Here is a 26,266-nt window from a genome sequence, read left to right on the forward strand (position 1 = left end):
TTATATAGATGATTTGGAGTTGGGGACCAAGTGTAGTGTGTCACAATTCGCAGATGACACTAAGATGGGTGGAAGAGCAAAGTGTGCAGAGGACGCTGAAAGTCTGCAAAGGGATATAGATAGTCTAAGTGAGTGGGCAAGGGTCTGGCAGATGGAGTACAATGTTGGTAAATGTGAGGTCATCCATTTTGGTAGGAATAACAGCAAAATGGACTATTATTTAAAAGGTAAAAAATTGCAGCATGCTGCTGTGCAGAGGGACCTGGGTGTCCTTGTGCAGGAATCTCAAGGAGTTGGTTTACAGGTGCAGCAGGTAATTAAAAAGGCAAATGGAATTTTGTCCTTCATTGCTAGAGGGATGGAGTTTCATAGAATCATAGAAACCCTACAGTGTAGAAAGAGGCCATCTGGCCCATTGAGTCTGCACCGACCACAATCCCACCCAGGCCCTACCCCCATATCCCTATATATTTACTCACTAATCCGTCTAACAAACGCATCTCAGGACACTAAGGGGCAATTTTAGCATGGCCAATCAACCTAACCGCACATCTTTGGACTGTGGGAGGAAACCGGAGCACCCGGAGGAAACCCACGCAGACACGAGGAGAATGTGCAAACTCCACACAGACAGTGACCCAAGCCGGGAATCGAACCCGGGTCCCTGGAGCTGTGAAGCATCAGTGCTAACCACTGTGCTACCATGCCGCTCCGAGTTTAAAAACAGCGAGATTATGTTGCAGCTGTATAAGGTGCTGGTGAGGCCACACCTGGAGTACTGTGTACAGTTTGGTCTCCTTACTTGAGAAAGGATAGACTGGCACTGGAGGGGGTGCAGAGGAGATTTACTAGGTTGATTCTGGAGTTGAGAGGGTTGGCTTATGAGGAGAGACTGAGTAGACTGGGGCTGTACTCATTGGAATTCAGAAGAATGAGGGGAGATCTTATAGAAAAATATAAGATTATGAAGGAATAGATAAGATAGAAGCAGGGAAGTTGTTTCCACTGGTGGGTGAAACTAGAACTAGGGGGCATGGCCTCAAAATAAAGGGAAGCAGATTTAGGACTGAGTTGAGGAGGAACTTCTTCACACAAAGGGTTGTGAATCTATGGAATTCCCTGCCCAGTGAAGCAGTTGAGGCGACCTCATTGAATGTTTTTAGGGCAAGGATAGATACATTTTTGAACAGTAAGGGAATTAAGGGTTATGGTGAGCGGACGGGTAAATGGAGCTGAGTCCACAAAAAGATCAGCCACAATCTTGTTGAATGGCGGGGCAGGCTCGAGGGGCCGGATGGCCTACTCCTGCTCCTAGTTCTTATGTTCTTATGACTCCCCAAAGCCTACCCACCATCTACAAAGCACAAGTGTGATGGAATACTCCCCACTTGCCTGGATGGGTACAGCTCCATCAACACTCAAGAAGCTTGACACCATCCAGGACAAAGCAGCCCCGCTTGATTGGGCACCACATCTACATTCAATTCCTCCACCACCGACGCTCAGTAGCAGCAGTGTGTACTATCTACAAGATGCACTGCAGTAATTCACCAAAGATGCTTAGACAGCACCTTCCAAACCCACGAACACTTCCATCTAGTAGGACAAGGGCAGCAGATGCATGGGAAAACCTGCAAGTTCCCCTCCAAGCCAACCACCAACCTGACTTGGAAATATATCGCCGTTCCTTCGCAGTCACTGGGTCAAATTACTGGAATTCCCTCCCTAACAGCATTGTGGGTCAACCCCCAGAACATGGACTGCAGCGATTCAAGACGGCAACTCACCACCACCTTCTCAAGGGCAACTAGGGATGGGCAATAAATACTGGCCAGCCAGCGACACCCATGGTCCCACGAATGAGTTTTTAAAAAAAATTCCCAAACCAGTCAGAATGGCTGCTGGTGGGAACTGGCTGAGAAATTTAAATTTGAGGTCCCCCTCCTCCATTTTCGGTTGCCCAACGTGGGTTTTTCCAGTGTCGGGATGACGAAATTCAGCCTGCCGTACCTAACGGCCGCTCTACATTGCCCACCTAATTATAGCAACTGTGTTTTCCGTTGGCTCTGAAATTGTTCGAACATCCTGAATATGTGAAAAGATATATAAAGGGAAATATGTTCATTTATCTCGTAGTAGAGCTTTGGGAGCTCCTCAGTCTGGGACGCAGCTCAGGGTTACTATACCCTTGGCAGTCTGCATTTTCAAAGCCATTTCATCAGCACAAGATCAATGCTGGTAAACATTTTCTCTAAATAGCATCACAGAAATCTTTGAGTTGAAAGCATTTCAGAACAGCAATCTCCTGGAGCTTAGCTTTCATCTGTTTTTAACTTAATGCAGGTACAGCTTGTTTTTGACATCTCTGTTTGAGAGCCTCTCCTGCTGCATTGGAGAACTATAGAGTGTAATCAAAGTGCTCATTACACGTATTGAGAAATACATGGATGCAGACCTCCCACTCCTGTGTAAAACAGGGACTCTAATTGTGTCCATTTCCAATTTATAAAGAGGGATTGCCATGAAGTAATATTGCTTCTCTGTTTTTTTGCCTGTGGTCTGTACCAATCTGAGCTGGCTGGGGAAAGGGATTTCTACAATTGTGCTAGAGAACAGAAAACCAGTAGATCATTATGGCACTGGCTATCAGTAGATCATTATGACACTGCTGAAAGTGTGTGGATGATGGGTGAGCGCAGGATCAGCCTGGTTGTGGTGTCCCACAGTTGTCAACTCCCGCTGCCCAGAATTCACAAGAATGGATCATGTACCAGTGGAGAACAGAGTTCTTTAATGTGCTCAGCACTCATTATATTCCGAATAGGAGAATGGATTGAAAAAACAGACCAAAAAAAACTGTCAACCGTATCGGAGTTTGACATTTACTTGTATCTAAACATATGTGTGTATAGCACCTCGTTCACATCTCGTCAGCATCCCAAACTGCTCAATGAATTACTTTGCAGTGGGTTGACTTGTTATGTAAACAAACATGGCAATAATTTTTGCAAACTGTGTTGAGTTCCCACAAGAAACACTGAGATAAACGACAAACTGCTCTTAGTGATTGAGGGAGGACTATTGATCCAGACACCAGGGAGCTCTGCACTTTCTTGACAAGTACCTTGAGATATCTAAGATGCACATCTAATGATGCACTTTCACTGAATTCATCAAGAACACAAAAGGGTTTATTATCAAGAATGATGCAGCAGGACAGCAGCCAACATGGTTGCACCTTGTCCCCTACATGTCTAGAGAGGACTCCACTCCCTGGTGTGATAAACTCACTCTGGGTTCCAGTTGGTCTCCCAAGCCAATTTGGCCTTTTTCTGCTGTGTTGCCCATTAAGGGACAATCACCAGAATTCACCACAGCATCTATACCAGTAGAACATATAAACTGTTACTGGCTCAACATCACATCCAAAGGACAGAATCTTCCTTCAATGAGCCTTCAGTATTATCTAGAATATTTGCTCAGAATGGGGCTTGAACACACAGCCCAGCTGAGCATCCTAAAGATATGTGACATGCCTCTGTCTACATCAACGGTGATGAAGTGGAAATGGTCGAGAGCTTCACGTTTCTAGATGTCCAGATCACCAACAGCTTGTCCTGATCCCCCCAGGCTGACACTATAGTTAAAAAAGCCCACCAACGCCTCTATTTTCTCAGGAGGCTAAGAACATTTGGCATGTCCGCTACGACTCTCACCAAATTTTACAGATGCACTATAGAAAGCATCCTTTCTAGGTGTATCACAGCTTGGTATGGCTCCTGCTCTGATCAAGACCACAAGAAACTACAAAGGGTTGTGAATGTAGCCCAGTCCATCACGCAAACCAGCCTCCCATCCATTGACTCCATCTACACTTCCCGCTTTCATGGAAAGGCAGCCAGCATAATTAAGGACCCCACGCACCCCAGACATACTCTCGTCCAGCTTTCATAGAATCCTTATGAAAATCTGCATTTTCAAATCCAGGACAAAATAGTCTGCTTGATTGGTACCTCATCTGCCACCTTAAACATTCAGTCCCTCCATCACAGGTGCACAGTAGCACCAATGTGCACCATATACAAGCTGCACTGCAACAACTGACCAAGGCTCCTCCGACAGCACCTTCCAAACTTTCTACCACCTCGAAGGACAAGGCAACAGTTACATGGGAACGCCAGCACCTGCAAGTTCTCCTACAATCCACACATCACACTGACTTGGAACTATATCACTGTTTATTCACTTCCCGGTCCTTGAACTCGCTTCCTCACAGCATTGTGCATGTATCTACACCAGAAGGACAGCAGATCAGTTCAAGAAGGCAACATCACCTTCTGAAGGAAAATTAGGGATGAGCAACAAATACCAGCCTTGCCAGCAATGCTCACATCCAATGAAGGATTGTTTTCAAATTAAAGAAAAGTCATGGAATCATTTGGATGCTTTATTACCAAATGCTCAGCGCTGGATTTGAAGTCAATCCCTCATATTAATAATTTAGCATCATTATAGATACCACTTCAATCTGTAAGGTCATAAAAATGACAAGTTATTTTCCTGTAAATGTATCGCGCACTTAATAAAAAGCAGTCTGTTCTTCATGTACACCATCAGTACTGATGTGTAAATTGTGACAAGGAAGTATGTTTGTCTGTCAGCTCTCCAACCACCAATTCCACCCATCTGTCAAGGATCAGCAGCTTGAGCGCTGTTGCCTGCTTTGTTCTACACCATTGAGCTGACTGTCAACCTTTAATGAAAAAATACCAACACACACTGCAAATGGTGCACAGAGGAAGAACCTTGATAGCTGCCTACAAGTGCCAGCTGTGTATTAAAATGGTAAAATGCAGATCTGTGCATGTCACAAGGGTAATTTCAATCATCGTCACTGCCACTTGAGGAAGGAGGGCGATGGAGCGAAACTGTACCAGGTGAGACTGCACCTGGAGTACTGTTCACAGTTTTGAGCTCCAGATTTAAGCAAGGATATACTTGCCTTGGAAGATGGCACAGCAAAATTTCATTCGATTGATTCCTGGGATGAGAGGGTTGTCCCTTGATGAGAAGCTGAGCAAACTGGGTGGATATTCTCTGGAACTTAGAAGATTGCGAGGTGATTGCATTGAAACATATGAGGGGGCTTGACAGGTAGAGGCGGACTTACACTCTTGGGGCACTACGCTCTGCCTCCATGCTGGGCTCCCCAATGACGTCGAGACCTGCCCACCAGTGACATCAAGCCTCACCCCCAAGTGACATCATTGCTCTCCTGACCACACCCACCCTCAGCTCACACAATGCAAGCTACAAAATTACAGAAAAGCACGCAAATCACTGCTTCAGTGTTTTTTAACTTATGAAAACAAGCCTGTAATTGATAAACTCAAATCCATAATGCAAGCCGCAGGAACCCAAAAACATACAAGTACACAAATCACTGCTTACTGCTTCAGTGCTTTGTAAGTGATGAAAACAAGCCTGTAATTGATGAATTGAAATCCAAGCCTACCTGTTGTCAGCATGTCAATGGAGAAGGTCAGTATGTGATCTATGTGTCTTGAAGCGGGCAAACGTGGAACTGACCAATGAGCAATGGAATGGAGAAATCAGCTGATCATAGAATCCCTACAGTGCAGAAGGAGGTCTTTCAGCCCATCGAGTCTGCATCAACAACAATCCCACCCAGGCTCTATCCCCATAACCCCACATATTTACCCTTTAACCTACTCATCCCAGGACACTAAGGGGCAATTTAGCATGGCCAATTAACTTAACCCGCACATCTTTGGACTGTGGGAGGAAACCGGAGCACCCGGAGGAAACCCACGCAGACACGGGGAGAATGTGCAAACCCCACACAGACAGTGACTCAAGCCGGGAATCGAACCCAGGTCCCTGGCACTGTGAGGCAGCAGTGCTAACCACTGTGCCACTGTGCTGCCCATGATATGGCTGCAACACAGCACAGGCCAGTGCAGGGCAGAATGAGCCAGAAAAAGTCCAGTGCAGGAACAAATACTCCAATCGAGTGGAGTCCAGTGAGTCCAGATTCAATATCGGTGGCTTCGCTGGTAATTGGCAGGATTCCATTATTTGTCCTAAAGAGACTTTCTGACGGCCAGTAGCTGGACAAAACAGAGAAATCACTCAACAACTTCACCAATGCTGGTCACACATCTTAAAATTAATGTTAATTGGTCCACATGACTCACATCTGGCATTGAATCAATTATTATGAAACAGTATTTGGCAGCCTTATCTTCATTAATGAATTGGTTTCTGAGCTGCAGGTTGCTTTGCCCTCTTTGGCCCTGAGGTTCAAGTTCGCCCTGCTCACGTGACGACCTCGCTGTTCTGATGGCTCACTGGCTGGCTAAGTTATGGCCTTGGCCTCACCCTCACCCTTGCTTGCCTAGTCCTCCTCAGCCTCGGCTGGGGTTTTATATTGTCCCTGCTCACTTGACAGCCTCACTGCTGTGCTGGCTCACTGGCTGTCTGCCTGGCTGTCTGCCTGGCTATCTGGCCTCACCCTCCGGGGCCAGAAACTCCTTGGCCCTCGCATCTGTTCAACAACATGGGGGTCGAGAGTCACCAATCTGCTTCCCTCGATGACTGCCGGTCAGCGCCTGCCCTTCTCGCTTGGCCCTCACCGCAAGCTCGCACCCCCCACATTACACTCACAACATGACCTCACTGTTGACTAACTACTGTTGCTAGCAGACTCAGGAAATATAAATGAGCCTTTCAGCAAATTCGGAGCTCTCATGCTCTTGTTAGCGTTCTCTTGAGTAACAGCAATCTGAAGGCACTCAGTTGGCTCCTTACACAAACAGCGCTGGATATCATGCCCATGATATGGCTGCAACACATTAGATATGCAAGGTCTTTAATTACTTGTGCACAAGGAGAACTCTCTACGGCTAACATGGAATGGCCGGAGCGGTTCTGAGGTTACAGAGAAACAGCTCAGCAGTTATAGTCAATTACAGCAAATCAGGAACAAGAGATTTTTCACATCTTTCATTGACAGACATTTCCACCAATCATAGCATAGCCTTTTGCCCTTTCTTATCCAATAGAAAACCAACCCTTCATTAGCAAAATATGTCCCCATATCTTGCTATTTGGTAATCACCATGGTAACTTGTTCTTTGTTTTCATCCTGCTGTCCTAACCTGGAATGCAGTGTTTATGGAACAAGGTTTTAGATTTCCTCGCTTATCTTGTGTACGTCAGTATTGGCCTTACTGAAGGCCATGTTTGGCTAATAATCATTTTCCATTACTTGACAGAGTTTTGTTTTGACAATTATGGAACTTTAATTTTCTCAATTGTTGTAACCTAACTTTCACACTCTGATTGGTGTCCCAAAGCCACAGCCAGCATGGGCCTTCCCCATTGGTCAGGGCCCGGTGCCTAGGCACAATGTGTTTTATTGTAATTCCACCTCTGTTGACGGGGTAGACACTGAAAGGTTGTGGGGAATCCAGAACACAGGAGCACAGTTTCAGCATAAAGGCCAATTATTTAGCATTGAGTTGAGGGGAAATTTCTTCACTCAAAGGGTTGTGAATCTTTGGAATTCTTTACCCAAGGGGGTTGCGCGTGCTCCATCTTTAAATACATTTAAGGCTGGGATAGGCAGATCTTTGGTATCTCTGGGAATTAAGGGGGTAGACGGGAAAATTGAGTTGAGACAGATGATCAGCCATTAATGTATTGGATGGCGGAGCAGGCTCGGGGGGTGGGGGGCATGCAATCTACCCCTGCTCCTATTTCTTATGTTCATTCGTTCCTATTTCCTATGAAGGGTTTTCTTGAGAGGGAAGAAATTGACTTAAGTTGCTACTCCTGTATTGGTCCTTACCAAATTCCCAACAGTTAGCTCCTGAATGTTATAAGTAGACAGAAGAGATTATCTAGGTTACATCCTGGATTGTCAGCCAGGGAATGGTACACAGTCCAGGGGGAGAATCCTAAAAGTGGAAAGAAACCATGCATAGAAAAAAAACCATTTGGTGTTCGCAGCTATCCCTCAGTGGCCTGATAGTTCTGCTCTGTACCCTTAGTGTTATTGTGGCCTTTCAGTTTATATTTAGGCCAAACTCAGACAAATTTATAATAAATAAATATTAAGCATCCTTTGCTTTCTGAGCTGAATTTTCTGTAATTAATCAGACACCATCTGCGATGAGAATATCCCAGATGTTCCCCGAGTGCCATTATAAATAAATGTTCTATCTGTCTACTCTGCTGTAAGTAACTAAACAAGTCATCACTATTGCAGCGTATACTGAAGCATGTAAGGTACTAAATCCTCACAACTGTTAACCAGTGCCCTGCCACTGAATCCACCCTCTCTCTCTCTCTCACCGCGCCCCCCCCACCCCAACCCTCCCCACCCCCTCAATCTGAAAAGAAGCAGGAGCCGAGTGGCTGGATTGAGGATGGGGGAGGAAAATTAAAAATTGCATAACGCAACCCTAACCAGCTGCAAATGAGCCTTTGGAGCGTTACATGATTTTCCGCATCCCAGTTGCAAGAAGGGAACATTTCATTATTCTGTTTAAATCGGACTCCCACACTGCAGGGAATCTAGAAGCATTTTTGAAAGCATTGTGAACTGTGAGGAGGATAGTGATGAACAGATAGGCAGACTGGTGACATGGGCGGGCTCATGGCAGGTTAAATTTAATGCTGGGAAGTGTGAAGTGATATGTTTTGGCAGGAACATTAAGGAAAGGTAAGTGTAAAACAAAGAATATAATTCTAAGGGAGGGCTGCAGAAGCAGAGGAGGCTGGGGGGGTATATGTGCACAAGTTGTTAAGGGTGGCAGGGCAGGTTGAGAGAGAGATGAACGTGGAATACCGGAACCTGGCTTTACCACTCCTCACCAAGCCCAATGCTTTTCCTGTGCCCCGTCCATGCCAACATATCCCAACACATGCCCTCCACACACCCCATGTCCTCCAAACCCCATGCCCACTTAGTGCCAATTCATGCTAACCCATGCCCCCAACAACCTTTGCCCTTCCTCCTTCCATGTCAATTCATCTAGTTTTCCTGGACAATTGCTTGCCCGCTTTGGAACTTCTTTGTTAGCTTTCAGAGTTTTGACACTTCCAGGACAGGTTGACAGATTTGGCAGCTGGACAGCTCCTTGGCATTCCCTTGACAGCTGGACAGTTCCTAAGCTGCTGGCCAGTTCCTGCACAGCTGGACAATTCTTTTACAGCTTGACAGATTCAATCCGTTTGTGTGTAAAAAGTGCAATATCATGTTAATTTTCCCAAAGCGTGCATTACCTCTCCCAAAGGATGCCTTCGTTTTCCCAAAGGTGTCCCGGGACCCTATTCTGAGGGGTGCCCTACCTCTCAAAAGGGGCAGGCATCCTGTTTATCCATAAGAATTTATCAAGTTCAGACCTCCTCTCACCTTTTCTAATCTGCACACTCTGGATTCCACACTCCTGGTCTTCCAAAATCCCACTTTAGCTGAGGCAGCTGGTGATTTAAATGACCATCTGCCTCTGTGAATCACACCTGCGCAAATACTGGCCCAACTCCAGTCTCACCTCGCGAAGACGGGAGATGGTGGATTCGGGGGCCTGCCTTAGGGTTTTCGGCCATTTTCACAATGACAGAGAGGCTTTCCATCATGGTGAAAATGTGGGCTGTAAAGTACAAAAGCAATGACGTTGTGATGAAGCTGCATGAACCATTAGTTCAATCCTAACTTGAGTATTGGTTCCAGTTCTGGGCACCACCCTTTAGGAAGGATGTGAAGACTTTGGAAAGAGTGCATAAAAATTTACATGTATAGTCCCAAGAGTGAGAGACTTCAATTCGGTGAATGGATTGGTGGAGCTGGGCTGTCCCTTTGAGCAGAGAGGTTGAGAGGAGATTAGATAGAGGCATTCAAAATGATGAGAGGCCAGGACAGAGTAGACAGGGAAAAACTGTTCCCTTTGGGAGGAGTGTTGAGAACCAGAGGATTCTTATTTAATACGATTGGTAAAAGAAGCGGAGGCAACATGAGGGGAAAAACTTTTACTCAGCGAGTGGTTAGGGTCGGGAGTGAGTGTGGTGGTGGCAGATTCCTTTGTGGCTTTGAAAAGAGAACTGGATAAATATCTCAGGAGAAAATAATTGAAGGGCAATGTGGGAAAGGCAGGGGAGTGGAACCAGCTGAGTCCCTCCTACAGAGAGCTGGCTTGGAAAAGACAGACCGAATGGCTTCCTTCTGTGCTGTGGCCATTCTATGATTCCATTCTCGCCCTTAGCAGCTGATACAGTGATGTTAATTTTACCAATCAGTACTAGCAGTGCCTGAGGGCAATGTGGACAATCTACCCTAACATCTATTATTGTTCTTTCCCTCTGTAAAGGCTCCTCTCCAACCTCAGGTGCTTTGTGGCTCAGTATACCACAGGGTAATATGTGCGATAATGTTCAGTACTCTATTGTAGCTCACCTGCTATTATACAGGATTGTATAATAGAATAGTATATCCTATATTATACTAAAATATGTCTGATCATATTCCAATACATTTTCAATTGTGCAACATTATCACTTAGTATATTGCAATTAGTCACAGTGATCTGATGCGCTTGATGGTGTCAGGGAGGATGTATAATTTAACTGGTACCAATTACTTGGTGCAATATGCTTAATATTAATCCAGCTACTTAAATAACTTGGTGCTATGAATTTTATTTTCAGGATTTCCTTGGTCAGATCTTTGTCACTCTGGGAGAAATTATTGGATCTGCAGGAAGTCGGATTGAGAAACCACTGACGTGAGTATCGATGTGGAATGATTACCAGCAAATGCTGTCTGGATAAATCAGAGCAGTGATTAGCACCTGAAATTGTTGAACCTGAAAGTGTTGTGATGGGAATTCTGTAAAGAGCAGAAATTTTATTTTTATGCACTGAGCTGCCGTGATCAGAAATGCACCGTCTGAAAGAGCAGTGGAAGCAGATTCAATAGTAACTTTCCAAAGGCGTTCGGTTACATATTTTGAAAAGGAAACAATTGCATGGCTATGGGGAAAGTGCAAAGGAGTGGTACTGTCTGGATAGATCTTTCAAAGAGAAGGCACAGGCATGATGGGCCAAATGGCCTCCTCCTGTGTTCAATGATTCCACATGTGCAGATCTCGAACAAAGAAAGAACAAAGAAAATTACAGCACAGGAACAGGCCCTTCGGCCCTCCAAGCCTGCACTGACCATGCTGCCCGACTTAACTAAAACCCCCTACCCTTCCGGGGACCACATCCCACGAGTGTTCATCTTTTCCATCAAATCCCCCTTAAAGGTGAAGATGAGCAGAGAAAGCAAAAAATAGAAGAAGACAAAGGCAGAAACTCTTTCCTGCACCTTCCGAAGATTATTCACTGATTTTTCTAGGAATTGGGATGTGCACCATATTTCTGAGCTGATTCCTATAATTACGAACCTGCGATTAGTCTTCATTGTGAAGTTATTTAAATGCAGGCAAGCACTTTTTTCACCACGTTCAGTATTTACTAATGGAAAGGCATTCTCAGACATTAACAATCAGCTAAAAAGCATCGGCAACCTCTGTGCCTTTTGCAGATTTGAAAGTGAGTGCATCAATTCACAGATCACGAGCACTGAAAGAGCAGCTGATTGGAATGCGATTATTTTGGAGGCATGATAAAATATCAACAGTCCTTTATTAATGATTCAGCTGAACTCACATAGGATCCAAGCTTGGGAAACATTGCAGTTTGAAATTCAGTTGAGCAATCTATTTACTGGTAAGTTGCTTGAAACAAATTGTTCTGGCACTTGCCTCCTCGGGAGAAGCCAATTAAGTTATAGTCAACCATCTCTTGACGATGTAGAGGTAGATGGTCTACACATTAATCTCCCTTTGTTTTAGGTTCTTTAACACAAACCACCTCCCTGTGGAACCACCCACGTTTTCAGTTATCAACTATGTTTGACTACTTTTCCATTAATATCAATGCATAATAACCTGATCTTTCCCAAATTACCTTAACTCAGATCTGCAACACCTATTGAGGTTAAGCAAGTTGTGAAGAATGCAGTTGAAGGGCTACTTTATCTTAGCAGGCCAGAGGATGCACATGCAGCACGGTGGCACGGTGGTTAGCACTCCTGCCTCACAGCGCCAGGGACCTAGGTTCAATTCTGGCCTCTGTCACTGTCTGTGTGGGGTTTTCATGTTTTCCCCGCGTCTGTGTGGGTTTCCTCCCACAGTCCAAAGATGTGCGGGTTAGGTTGATTGGCCATGCTAAACTGCCCCTTAGTGTCGGGGGACTAGCGGAGTAAATATGTGGGGTTACGGGGATAGGGCTTGGGTGGGATTGTTGTCGGTGCAGGCTTGATAGGCCGAATGGCCTCCTTCTGTACTGTAGGGATTCTATGATCTATGGTGTGGGGAGGTGATGGTGTAATGGTATTGTCACTGGATTGCTAATCCAGAGACTCAAGGTAATGCTCTGTGTCCCGGGTTTGAATCCCATCAAGGTGGTGAAAGTTGAATTCAATGAAAAATATGTAATTAAAGGCCTAATGATGACCATTAAACCATTATCAAAAGAACCCATCTTGCCCATTCTGGATAGGAATCTGCCATTCTTACCTGGTCTGGCCTATCTGGGACTCCAGAACAACCCACAGTTGACTCTTAAATGACCTCTGAAATGGTCTGGCAAGCCACTCAGCTCAGGGGCAATTAGGGATGGGGAAATAACTCACACACCCGATGTTTGAAAATAAGTTTATTCTTGGAGAAGGTAAAGCCTCTTATAGTGCATCAGTTGCAAATCTCACCAAAGCTTAGCACCACAGAACATGTTGGAAGGCTACTGCTAGGATGATTGCTGTGTTCCTGACGGTAGAGAAAGTGAATTTCTGCTGTTTCTCTGGAATGGATAACAGCAATAAATTTTAAAAATGGGTGATTTGTAAGGCCACCCATGGCAATGTCCTTGTACACTAAGCTCCTTTTGCCACCAGCCTTAGTGCCAATGTAATTTGAAATTTATAGCCAAATCGGGAAGGTAGAGAAAGTTCAACCCAGTTCCCATTGTAAATCCATGCTTGATAGGAAAGTGCAGACTGTCGAAACAACAACTTGCATTTGTATAGTGTCTTCAACATCAAGAACGAATAGGTAGTCATGAGGGAAACAAATGCCATTTCAGGAAGGGAGATGTTAGGCAAGGTGGCTTAATGCCCTGTTAAGGACCTGGTTTACACAAGGTTTTTAAAGGAGGAGAAGGAATTGGGGAAGCAGTGAGATTAATGGAGAGATTTGCAGAGAAGAGTCAAGTCACTGGTGGTGAGTAAAAGGATGGGTAGTGGTAGGGAGTGCAACATTGCACAAAAGGCTAGAGTGAGGGGAACAGGATGTTATTGAACATGGGTTATAGACCTGAAGGAGGCCACAACTTTATCCTATATGATCTAGAACAATAGGTCACAGGTATAGGTTCTAGAACAAGAGGTCACAGGTATAGATTGAGAGGCAGTAGATTTAAAATTGAGATAAGAATGAATTATTTCTTGCAGAACGTAGTGATTTTGTGGAACTCGCTGCCCCATAGCCCGGTGGAGTCTGAATCATTAAGTGGTTTCAAGAAGGAGATAGATATATTTCTGATTAAAAAATGGGTTAAAGGGATATGGGGAACAGGTAGGGAGGTGGGTTTGAGACCAGGGAGAGATCAGCCATGATCTGATTGAATGGCAGAGCAGGCTCGAAGGGCTGAATTGCCTACTTCTGCTCCTAATTCCTATGTTCCTATGTCTGCCTGTGAATGGCCACAGTTACACTTACCACGAGTAACCTCAGTGGATCAGCCCATAAAAACAAAATCGCAGCCCATTTGGATTGTCACATGTAGCTAAGTGAGCTACGAGACACAAACACAATGAGATCAGGCTTTGAATCTTTAGAAGCAAGACTGCTGACCATCCTACAACAAGGATTGCAGAAACTAGATCACATGCTATTGCTGCAGTTCATTTGCTCCATTAGGCCAGAGGCCTTCATTAGGACTGCTACCCTACAGTGTAAAGCAAGGCAACGTGAAGAATTTGCTGGTTGGCACTCACATTGGTAACAGTCCAGCATGAACAAGCCCAGAGTTAGTGTCAATGGAACACAACTTTGACCCTTTGGATGCAGAAGCTCAGTAAGCTGCAGGGGGCCGATGCTGATGCATTAGGTTTGCTAAAATGGTAGAAGGTTCACCATCTGAATCCTTTACATGTTCCAAGACATGTTGGGGTAGTTTTTAAACTCATGCATGCACACACACACACAAACACAGTAAAGTTGGTAGCACCCTTTTTCATGATGTTACACATATTTGCAGCCTCACTATTCTGCACATACGCTATTAAAGGAATAGAGATGATCTGGGGACACATTGACTTCTGTAATAACACATAAACAATATAACATAGACCAAAGTGATAGCATAATATACCAACAAAGATAAAAGTTAGATGCAATGCGACTGTAGACAAGCACAACAGCTACACAAGACTAACTTCCCAATCTGGCAGCCCTGGAAAGAACTCATCAACCACCTGCCATGAGCAATATAAATATAAGCTGTTGTTGTTGTTCTTGCTTCTTCCTCAAGGGCAGGTCTTCTTGTTCAACCTTGTACTTGAGGCCCGGTAATTCTTGGTGAACTGTACATTTAAACCTGAATGGTAATATGCATTATTGATATTTTCGCTAACACTTAAACATAAGGCAACCCCTGAGAAGTCCCATCAATGGTACACTGAGCTTTTGGAAATCAAGCCACATAAAAAACAGTCTAGACCTCTGTTCTATTGCTCCCTTTTGGGGTATTTTAATATTCAGTTATTCTCTACAACCTGTTGAACTTTTATATCTTCATATTTAGTTTTTTACAGTTTTCATATTCGAGGTTGAAATTACATTTATCATAGAAATCATAGACACCCTACATTGCAGAAAGAGGACATTCGACCCATCGCGTCTGCACCGACAACAACCCCACCCAGGCCCCATCTCCGTAACCCCACATATTTACCTCGCTAATCCCTCTAACTTACGCATCCCGGGACATTAAGGGGCAATTTAGCATGGCCAATTCACCTAAGCCACACATCTTTGGACTATGGGAGGAAACCGGAGCACCTGGAGGAAACCCACGCAGACACGAGGTGAACATGCAAACTCCACACAGACAGTCACCCAAGCCGGGAATCGAACCCGGGTGCCTGGAGCCATGAGGCAACAGTGCTAACCACTGTGCCACCGTGCTGCCCAGGTCTTCACAATTCTTCCCCTTTTGGCTGTTCACATGCCAGTGCTATTGTGGCATGCATATAAACCAAACAGGCGCCATACTAAATCCACAGCTGTTTAAAGTTGCTATGATCTAAAGTTTTAGTTTCTGCCAGGGCGGGAACGTAGACGGGTTGGGGATGAAAATACTAGTACTAGAAAGTTTCCCTCGGGCTTGGGGTGGGGGGGCGAGGGGGGGCAGAGGGTAGTCCCCAAGATACCGACCAATCCATCAGAGGAGTTCCTTTAGGAGCTTGTTCTGATTTTGATGGGGTCGAGGTTGTCGAGGGAAGACCAGGCACATGCTGGAAGTGAACAGAAGCCAGAAAGCCAGTCATGGCTTCCCCAGGGAATTAGGTGGGCTCCAAAGATTCTCATCCCTCTGAGTGAAAGAAATTTCTCCTTTTCTCGGTCCTGAAAGATCATTCCTTTATCGTCAAACGGTGAACCCCGGTGTTCTAGAGTCACAAACCAAGGGAAACAATCCCTCTGTACCTGTCTACCTTGTCAAGCCCCGCCAGAATCATTGTATGTTTCAGTGAGACCGCAGTTCATTCTTGTAAACTCCGGAGAATATCGACCCAATTTGGTCACCCGCTCATCATGGGACAAATCTCTCATCCCAAGAACAAGTCTAATGATGGGACACAAGGTAATGGTAAAAGCGTCCCAAAAACTCCAAGGTCAAGAATACCTAAAGTTCATTTATTCGTGTCACATGTAGGCTTACATTAACACTCAATGAGGTAACTGTGAAAATCCCCTAGTGGCCACACTCTGGTGCCTGTTCGGGTACACTGAGGGAGAATTTAGCATGGCCAACGCAGCTAACCAGCACGTCTTTCAGATTGTGGGAGGAAACCAGAACACTCGGAGGAAACCCACTTGGACACAGGGAGAATGTGCAGACTCCGCACAGACAGTGAGTCAAGCCACGAATCGAACCCGGGTCCCTGGCGCTGTGAGGCAGCAGTGCTAACCACTGTGCCACCCCTTCTGATATACCTGTAACAGTGGAGGATGTATTGAATGATAAACAGCACCAATCAACATTAATGCACATTAACAAGCTTTTAATTGGCTTTATTAAGAACTTGGTGTTAAAATAGTGACAGAATGTGAGTGCTAATAAGTTCTTCACCGTGTTAGGTGCTGTGCTTTTGAATCTTCTGTGATTCTTGGTAATTATTGTATAATTTTAAACAGCTTCGACATGTTAAGTGTACACTAGCACTGACACAGAAATGTGTCTGAGCACGGTAACATGTTGAAGGGTTGAAATGACGTCATAACCTGAAGGGACAAAACTCGAGTGGATTATTATTATACTACCAGCTCTCAGATGTGTTACTGCTGTGGAACAGGCTGTGTTAGACTTCCCAACAGCTAGAGCTGGAGTCTTGGGCAATTTCACTCCATTTCTGGGAAGTAATTGACGTGGCCGTGGCAGATGTTAAGGCCAATAATACCAGACAGAAAAATCCTGTTATTGAACTGTGTGACGTGCGCTGAAGTGCTATTATTATGGAATACAAATTTCTGAGATTTGTTTTGAGTGTTCCTATAGAACTTGGAGAATTGCGAGTTTGAGCATCTTATTGTGCTCATCTAATGTTTTCTTAATTTCTAAATGTTAATCAAGGTGCTAAATCAAGGCAGTTGTGCATACTTGATATGCATATGCAAACACTCTGTGTGTGTATATAAATATCTCCATCTCACCCAACATGCTCAGATACAGCATAGGTAGCACAGTGGTTAGCATTGCTGCTTCACAGCTCCAGTGGACCTGGGTCCGATTCCCGGTTTGGGTCACTGTCTGTGTGGAGTTTGCACATTCTCCTCGTGTCTGCGTGGGTTTCCTCCGGGTGCTCCGGTTTCCTCCCACAGTCCAAAGATGTGCAGGTTAGGTTGATTGGCCATGCTAAAATTGCCCCTTAGTGTCCTGGGATGTGTGGATTAGCGGGTAAAATATGTAGGGATATGGGGGTAGGGCCTGGGTGGGATTGTGGCCGGTGCAGACTCGATGGGCCGAATGGCCTCTTTCTGTACTGTAGGGTTTCTATGATGATTCTATGATCTATGATACAGACAGATATCTCCTTTGCTTTCCAAGTTTAAATGTGAGTAATACCTTGTCAGATTGCTGTAGTTTATAAATCAGGAAACATTATGGGGGGGATTCTCCCGCCCCGCCGCACTAATTGTTTTGCCCAGTGGCTGGGCATAAGCAGGATTCATGCATGCATTCCCTCCGCACCCACATCTCCCAAACCGAATCTCCGCAACCATCAGATCCGTAGTGGAAACCGGCAGGAAGAGAGGCAAGTCATTTAAATCTGTATTTAAAACTAATTTTAATGTAATTAGCGGGCCTGGGACTGAATCGTCCGGCACTGGAGATGGTTGTTGCCTGGCACTTACGTGGCACATATATTACTTACCGCTTATCGGCCCATTTGATTGTGGAAAGTTGTCCATCTGTGGGGAGCAGGACCGCTGTGTAGTTACTCAATTCTGGTGGTGTCTGCTGGTCTCCAGGAGCAAGCAGTGTTTTGTTGCCTAGTCCAGAAGCAGGATTTGGTTCACTGCAGCTGAAGATCAGAAAGGGTAAAATATGTCCTTCATTCTAATTTCTAAGTAGAGGCAATGGTATTATCGCTAGATTATTAATCCAGAAACTCAGCTAAAGTCCGGGGGACCCGGGTTTGAATCCCACCATGGCAGATGATGGAATTTGAACAAAAAATATTTGGAATTAAGAATCTACCAATGACCATGAAGTTGATTGTTGGAAAAACCCATCTGGTTCACTAATGTCCTTTAGGGAAGGAAATCTGCTGTCCTTACCTGGTCTGGCTTACATGTGACTCCAGAGCCACAGCAATGTGGTTGACTCTCAACTGTCCTCCAAAGCAACTAGGGATGGGCAATGAATGTTGGCCAGCCAGCAACGCCCATGTCCCATGAATGAATTTTTTAAAAATTTGAACTTTTACTGTTAACATGAGATGGGTGGAATTCTGCCACAGTTAACAGATTAACAAAGCAGGTATAAAGGCGGGAATTCTCTGGCCGTTCACGCCAGTGGGATTCTCCAGTCCCACCGGCAATGCCACCCCTGCGCATGGGTTTCCCGCCAGCATGGGGTGACGTCAATGGGAATTCCCATTGACAGCGGCGGGACCAGAGAATCCTGCCATGAGCAAACAACGTGCCGTCTCCCACCGGCGGGAAACACACAGCTGGGAGGCCAGAGAATCTCATCCAAAGACTTTTCCCTCCACCATCTCAGTTCAATCATTCAAAAAGCTAACATTGGAGACCGGGGGTCCTCCCATCTTTACTTCACTGCAAACTATTGGCTGTAACCTGGTGGTGATTCGTAGCTTGATTTGTTTCTGGATCACGCTGCTACTAGATCGGCGGCACGGTGGCACAGTGGTTAGCACTGCTGCTTCACAGCGCCAGAGACCCGGATTTAATCCCAGCCTTGGGTCACTGTCTGTGTGGAGTTTGCACATTCTCCCCATGTCTGCTTGGGTTTCTTCCAGGTGCTCCGGTTTCCTCCCACACTCCAAAGATATGCAGTTTAGGTTGATTGGCCATGCTAAATTGACCCTAGTGTCAGGGGGATTAGCAGGGTAAATATGTGCGGTTACGGGAATAGGGCCTGGGTGGGATTGTGACCGGTGCAGACTGGATGGGCCGAATGGCCTCCTTCTGCAGTGTGAGGATTCTATGATCTGACTCCCGCTGTTTCATATTCAAAAGTTGAACTAACAATGGAACGCCAGCACTCGTGCCCCAATGTGCTGGTGCATTGCAGGAATCTACATAGGCTGGTCTCCAAAATAATGGAGCATACCAAAATGAAGAAGAAGAGGCCAGCTCATTTATTAGGCCTGTCAGTAACTGCAGGCAATAAATGCAAAAATGATAAGTTTGTAGATTTAAGGTATTGTCACAAGAAAGTATTATTGTTTTAAAAAACTCCTCACCCTGACACTATCAGCTGAACATTAGATCCATTGGACTGGAAAGAAGATTATTTCCTTTCTGATTCAATTTCTTTTTAATTAATACCATCGAGTGTAAAAATCCGATTCAGTGGCTTTCTATTTAAATTAGCCACGCACAATATTTTAATCAGGCTCAGACTCCAAAAGATAATTAATTGTGGAACTGGCTGATCAGCACATTTTATAATCCACAATCTCAATGATTTTGATCACAGGCAAAGAATTTTCATTGTCCTGAAACAAAATTTATTTCATCTTTCCATCTAATATAGGGACTGCCACCACAGCTGCGTTACTGTGGAAACCTGCTTCAGCACTCTGTGGATGTAGAATGCAGTCTGACATTCGCGTTCTGTGGAGTGCCATCATCTCAAGTCACTGTGAGGGTCGCGCATTCTCCACACACGTGTGAGGAAACCCGACTCCCCACCGTGCTTCTGCCTGATCTTTGCTGTTGGCTTCAAGGTGATGACTTGCAGTTCAGGGAAAGGCAGTCGGAACTTCTCCACGTGCCGTGTCGTAGAATCCCTCCAGTGTAGAAGGAGGCCATTCAACCCATCAAGTCTACATCAACAACCATCCCACCCAGGCCCATAACCCCAAGTATTTCCTCTGCTAATCCCCCTGACACGAAGGCCGGAATTTTACCGATTCTGGAGGCAGGCGAGGCTCGGAGAACGGCATTCTCCGTTGGCCTCGGGCGGGATCGTACGAAACCCGGGCGGACGTGCCGGTAAAATCCGCCCTAAGGCACCTCTTGGGACACTAAGGGGCAATTTATTCTTGGCCAACTCACATAACCTGCACATCTTTGGACTGTGGGAGGAAACCGGCGCACCCGGAGGAAACCCACGCAGACACGGGGAGAACGTGCAAACTCCACACAGACAGTCACCCGAGACCAGAATTGAACTCGGGCACTGTGAGGCAGCAGTGCTAACCACTGTGCCGCCTTGTCGCCCTTAAAAGTAAAAATATTAGGGCAGTTTGTTCCTCCTGGCTTTCGACACCTGGTGGGGAGCTATGGCCACTGGGAGCAGATATCAAATGTCGGAGCAGGCTTTGTGTGTGATTTTTCAAGAGGGTTGGTGTGTTAGGTACAGCATGCACTGAAATTTTGGATTTGTATCTGGTGGTCTGTGCTTCTTATAGAATGCGCAAAGTCAGAAAGTTCTAACCTGAGAAATGGTGTTTGTTCTGTTATCATTTCTGAAGTGGCAGTGCCAAAACAAGCAAGCTCCAAGGGCCAAACAGCTTATTCCTGTTCCTATTTCTAATGGTCTCATGGTCTGAAGCATTATGAAGGATTGGGAAATTTGAAGGATATTTGAAATAATGGGCTGCGCCGGTGATGGGTGAGCCAGCATTCATTTGTCTGAGAGGCGATGGCCTCGTGGTATTATCGCTAGACTGTTAATGCATGAAGCTCAGGTAATGTTCTGGGGACCCGGGTTCGAATCCCACCACAGCAGATGGTGGAATTTGTATTCAATAAAAAAATATCTGGAATTAAGAATGTACACTATGACAGACATGTTCCTCAAAACCTGAGGTTTTCCTTGTCGGTGACTCTGAGCAATCAAATAAGATTATTTTGTTTGATGTTTGGGAAAATTCTGTTTCAACCTGGAAAAATTCACATCCTCCCTAACCTACCATTAAAACTCTTCCTGGTCAGGCAAGTCAATCAGTTTTTTAAATCTGTTATTAGGTTTCCAGACCAGAACCCCCAATAATCTTTCTATTTTGACGTAAATGTAAGGAAAGAATGCCACACCTCAGCAGTAACTCCACTGACAAACAAAGGATTTTTAAAAAAATCAAAATAAGCTTTAATCATAACATAGCTTAAGCATAACTCTAACAAAATGAAATGGTTTAACTGTTAACCATTGAATAGTCTTTAAATGTGAAAAGAAACAACTCTTAATTTCTAATTTATCACTATTTCAGTTCCAATTAAGCAATATTTATCTTATAGACTTAAATCCTACTTTACATATGGTTAGCAAATCCAGGTATATTTGCTTGGACTTGAGTAGCGGCCTTGCAGTTTTCATAGAGAGAGAGAGCCTCTTCTTTTTAACAGATCCAGTCACCAACTGCTCTCTTTTAAAAATGAAAATGAAACTGTTTTTGCTGTTGCAAACCTAGCTCCTCCCCTTAGCCCAATGTCACAGGCCTCTGTCCCTGTACCCCTAACTCACTTGCTATTACTTTATCAAGAAACACCCATTCGGCCTTCTGCTAAATAAACACTTACATAGCTAAAATGAGAAATGATCCTGCTTTCCAGCACCTGCTGCATTCTCTCCAGACAATTGCCTGCTGTAGAAAACCACTGAACCTTAAAGCTTTCCCCTGAAACATAGGATATATTAACAGCACAGTATAATCATACTATTGACCTGACAAGATGACCAGTGGCATTGTGGGTTGAGTGCCAGTTATAGTATGGAACTGGAAAAAGAGCTCGCTCCTGTTCTGTTGTACTGATGTATGTCTATGGTCTCAGGCTGTTTTTCCTTTCAATCATCGTGTTTTCAATTCAGTATAGGTGATTTGTGCCTCTAGAAAAAAACATTTCACCCTCTCATTAGTGCAATTTGCATAATCAGTCGAGCAGGACATGGGCCCGAACTTTACTTTCACTTACCTCACATGGGCCCCCTGCACAGTCGCAGGCATGGCACTGCAATACCTCTTCCGGCCACTACAGCGCTGTGCCTGGATGGGCTGGAGAGCTGTCAGCTAATTTGATTGACCAACAACTCTTCAAGGTGAGATTCCTTCGAAGTGCAGATGGAAATCATAGAAATCATAGAAACCCTACAGTGCAGAAGGAGGCCATTCGGCCCATCGAGTCTGCACCAACCACAATCCCACCCAGGCCCTACCCCCACATATTTTACCCGCTAATCCCTCTAACCTACGCATCTCAGGACTTTAAGGGGCAATTTTTAACCTGGCCAATCAACCTAACCTGCACATCTTTGGACTGTGGGAGGAAACCGGAGCACCCGGAGGAAACCCACGCAGACACGAGGAGAATGTGCAAACTCCACACAGACAGTGACCCGAGCCGGGAATCGAACCCGGGACCCTGGAGCTGTGAAGCAGCAGTGCTAACCACTGTGCTACCGTGCCGATTGGCAGTAGGTGGAAGTTCCACCTACTGCCAATCAATGCTCACTTGGGGCGAGAGATGACAATGGACCTGTCGGAGTTCACAGGGACGCATTCCCCGTCGACTCATCTGAAAAATCCAGGCCATACCTTCAGTTGACTCACTCATTGGGTGACACTGCATAATTACAGAGGGGGGGAGTTATCTTTTAGTCATCATGATGAGGCAGAGTTTCAGAGCATTCTGAAAGGCAGTTGCTTAAACTATGCGCAGATTGTATTCTTCACAGATTGTCATCTGATCCTCGCTGAGTTTGCCAGTTTTAGCCAGAGCATCAGATTAAAGTTAACCTTGCTGCCTCTGAGTTTTCAAAGGAAACATTCTTGTCCATACCACCACTCAGTGATTACTGGAAGAGAGCAGAGGTGGAAATTGGATGAGAAGAAGTTTGGAAGTGAGTCAAGCATTGATAATAAATTCTAGAGTACTCGTGTTGACCCCGTCACAAAGGCCTTCATGCAATTAACTGTTAAAGTGCAGTGACTATGTGAAGTAAAGTTTATTTATTAGTCACAAGTAGACTTACATTAACACTGCAATGAAGTTCCTGTGAAAAACCCCTGATGTAGAGAAACCAAACAACATGTTGCATTCAAAAGCCAATATCAGATGGTTATTCAATTATCTGGTGAGGATAACGACGTGGTTTTTGGGAATATATGTCATAGGGCGGCACGGTGGCACAGTGATTAGCACTGCTACCTCACAGCACCAGGCACCAGGTTCAATTTCAGCCTTGGGTCACTGCCTGTGTGGAGTTTGCACGTTCTCCCTGTGTCTGCGTGGGCTTCCTCCGGGTGCTCCGGTTTCCTCCCACACTCCAAAGATGTACGGGTCAGATTGATTGGCCATGCTAAATTGCCCCTCAATGTCAGGGCAAATAGGTGGGGTTACGGGGATAGGGTCGAGGTGGGATTGTGGTTGGTGCAGACTCGATGGGCCAAATGGCTGCCTTCTGCACTGTAGTTATTCTATGATTCTATGTCAGTACCAGCCTTTTGAATGGGTGGATTGTGAGGCATGTTTCCTGTGTCCTCTGTTCGACACAGAGAGAGACCCTGTTAGGGAGATGAGTTGACTTGCAGATTACAGGGTCTGATGTTGCCACTCATGATGCAGTATGTTTAACATTTTTACAGCTTGCCTTCTGTTCTCGGGGAGTTCTCCTCTGTGTGGCACAGGGATTCCACAGCAGGGAGCTGACAGGAAGAACCTAGAATGAAAAGCCTTTTAATGGTGACCGTGGAAAGTTGTATCAGCCACGTGATAGATCAAAGAAATCAAACGAATCCACCTGGGAGCAGCACATATAAATTTAATGATTCATTTGCAGTGTAACATAAATATCACAGATCATTGCATTCAAAAAGGATACTCACCCCATATACTTTTATCCACATTTTTTAACATAGAATAACTGCCTGACGTTTGAGACCTGGCATTTATTGCTCCATCAGTGTCCTGTCCTGTGCAAAGGGAATAATTCAATCAGAGTTTATACTGTACAGCTTGTTTACATGTCTGTCAAGTTCAAGTTAACCACATGCCAGTTGGAGCAGAGGATTGATATTTGAAATAATCGGCTGTGCTGGTGACGGGGGAGACAGCATTCATTTGTCTGAGAGGCGATGGCCTAGCGGTATTATCGCTTGACTATTAATCCAGAAACTCAGTTAATGTTCTGGGGACCCGGCTTCAAATCCTGCCACGGCAGATGGTGGAATTTGAATTCAATTTTTAAAAATCTGGAATTAAGAATCTAATGATGACCATAAACCATTGTCAAATTGTTGATAAAGCACATCTGGTTCACCAATGCCCTTTAGGGAAGGACATCTGCCGTCCTTACCTAGTCTGGTCTACATGTGACTTCAGAGCCACAGCAATGTGTGGGTTAGGTGGATTGGCCATGCTAAGTTGCCCCTTAGTGTCAGGGTGACTAGCTAGGGTAAATGCGTGGGGTTATGGGGATAGGGCCTGGGTGGGATTGTGGTTGGTGCAGGGTCAAATGGCCTCCTACTGCACTGGAGGATTCTATGATTCTAATGTGGTTGACTCTCAGATAAACTAGGGATGGGCAATAAATGCTGGCCAGCCAGTGATGTCCGTGTCCCATGAATGAATAAAAACAAAAAGATCTGTGATAGTATTGGACCTGTACAAATGAGACACACAGACTTTCTACGCAGTGTATAAACAATGTTTATCTGTCTTCCGTATGTATCTGTGTCCTCTGCAAATGGGATGCAAACCCCATACGTATAATCCTGTGAAAATCCCCTAGTTGCCACACTGTGGCGCCTGTTTGGGTATACGGAGGGAGAATTTAGCATGGCCAATCCACCTAACCAACCCATCTTTCGGACTGTGGGAGGAAACCAGAGCACCCGGAGTAAGCCCACGCAGACACTAATAAATAAAATTAGATACAATAAGAAGGGAGTTGTACAAGGTTCTGCAGGAATGGAGCCCGACCACCAGTGAGGGTAACGATAGTGATAGGGGATTTCCAGACTTGGAAATTGGTTGGGATTGGGGGACCAGGAAAATAGGGTAAAACCAAGTCAGGACAGTTCCACCGCCGCTGGGGTAATCCAAGGGGGCAGCCAGTTAAGGCCATTTTACAAAGATGGCACAGTTACCTGCCTTCAGAGTGGCACCCCCCTCGTGCTGTTCCCTGGAGGTAGCATCCCAATGGCAGGCTCCATGTCCCAATGAAGGACCTACCCAGGATTAAAGGCCACAGCTATGTTTAAGATGGGGCAAGGTTCCCTCACAAGGCATGGTCCACACATCATATTATCCTACCAGGAGTGGGCCTTGTTGTTCTCAGCATTACGAGACAGCATCAGGGACTGCCACCATATTCAGGGGCCCTCCCAATCGCTTTTTCTGCTTCAGCAGTGCAAACTTTTCCGGGAGGAGCACAGACTGGTCTGTGCTGTGGACTCTCTCATTAGGCCTTGCACCTTGGGAACCCAGCCGTAATAAGGTGGTGAATGCAGCGGCTGCTGTTAGGAGGCCATTTCCCAGATGGTTGTGTTGGTGGCACCCTGACATATGCGAGCTTGGTTACCCCCCATATTATCGTAACGGTGGAGTCCCGAGGTATGCTGGAAAATTCCTGCCCCGAGGTACAACATTGGATTCGCTACCAGAAAGGTTCTACATTAAGAGCACTGCTTCATGGAATTGTGTATAAACTTTATTTAATTTTAAGTCGTAGGACAAGCAGCATGATCTGCAAAACCACCTCTGCCATCTCTCTACGTACTGTAACTTTTATAGGACAGAGCAAGTTGGAAAATGAGTGTTTAGAAGATAGATTTAATGTCTTGTGAAAAGGAAGAGGGAAGCTTATGTAGGGACGAGGAAACAAGGTTCAGATGGCTCGATTGAGGGTTACAAGTTATCAAGGAACGAGCTGAAAAAGGGGCTTAGGAGAGCTAGGAGGGGACATGAGAAGTCCTTGGCGGGTCGGATCAAGGAAAACCCCAAGGCTTTTTACTCTTATGTGAGGAATAAAAGAATGACCAGGGTGAGGTTCGGGCCGGTCAAGGACAGTAGTGGGAACTTGTGTATGGAGTCAGTAGAGATAGGTGAGGTGATGAATGAATACTTTTCAGTGTTCACCAAGGAGAGGGGCCATGTTTTTGAGGAAGAGAAGGTGTTACAGGCTAATAGGCTGGAGGAAATAGATGATCGGAGGGAGGATG

The 26,266-nt window shown here is 45.3% G+C and overlaps 1 protein-coding gene across 1 annotated transcript in view; it reads left to right on the forward strand.

The window, feature by feature from the left end:
- LOC144491680 (copine-9-like) overlaps window positions 1–26,266 on the forward strand; it is a 380,635-nt gene that overhangs the window by 165,690 nt on the left and 188,679 nt on the right. Inside the window, exon 6 of the mRNA XM_078209852.1 lies at window positions 10,732–10,808. Coding sequence (XP_078065978.1) covers window positions 10,732–10,808 — 77 coding nt within the window. The remainder of the gene's footprint in view (window positions 1–10,731; window positions 10,809–26,266) is intronic.

Source organism: Mustelus asterias, chromosome 3, assembly GCF_964213995.1.
Source record: "Mustelus asterias chromosome 3, sMusAst1.hap1.1, whole genome shotgun sequence".
Lineage (NCBI taxonomy): Eukaryota > Metazoa > Chordata > Chondrichthyes > Carcharhiniformes > Triakidae > Mustelus > Mustelus asterias.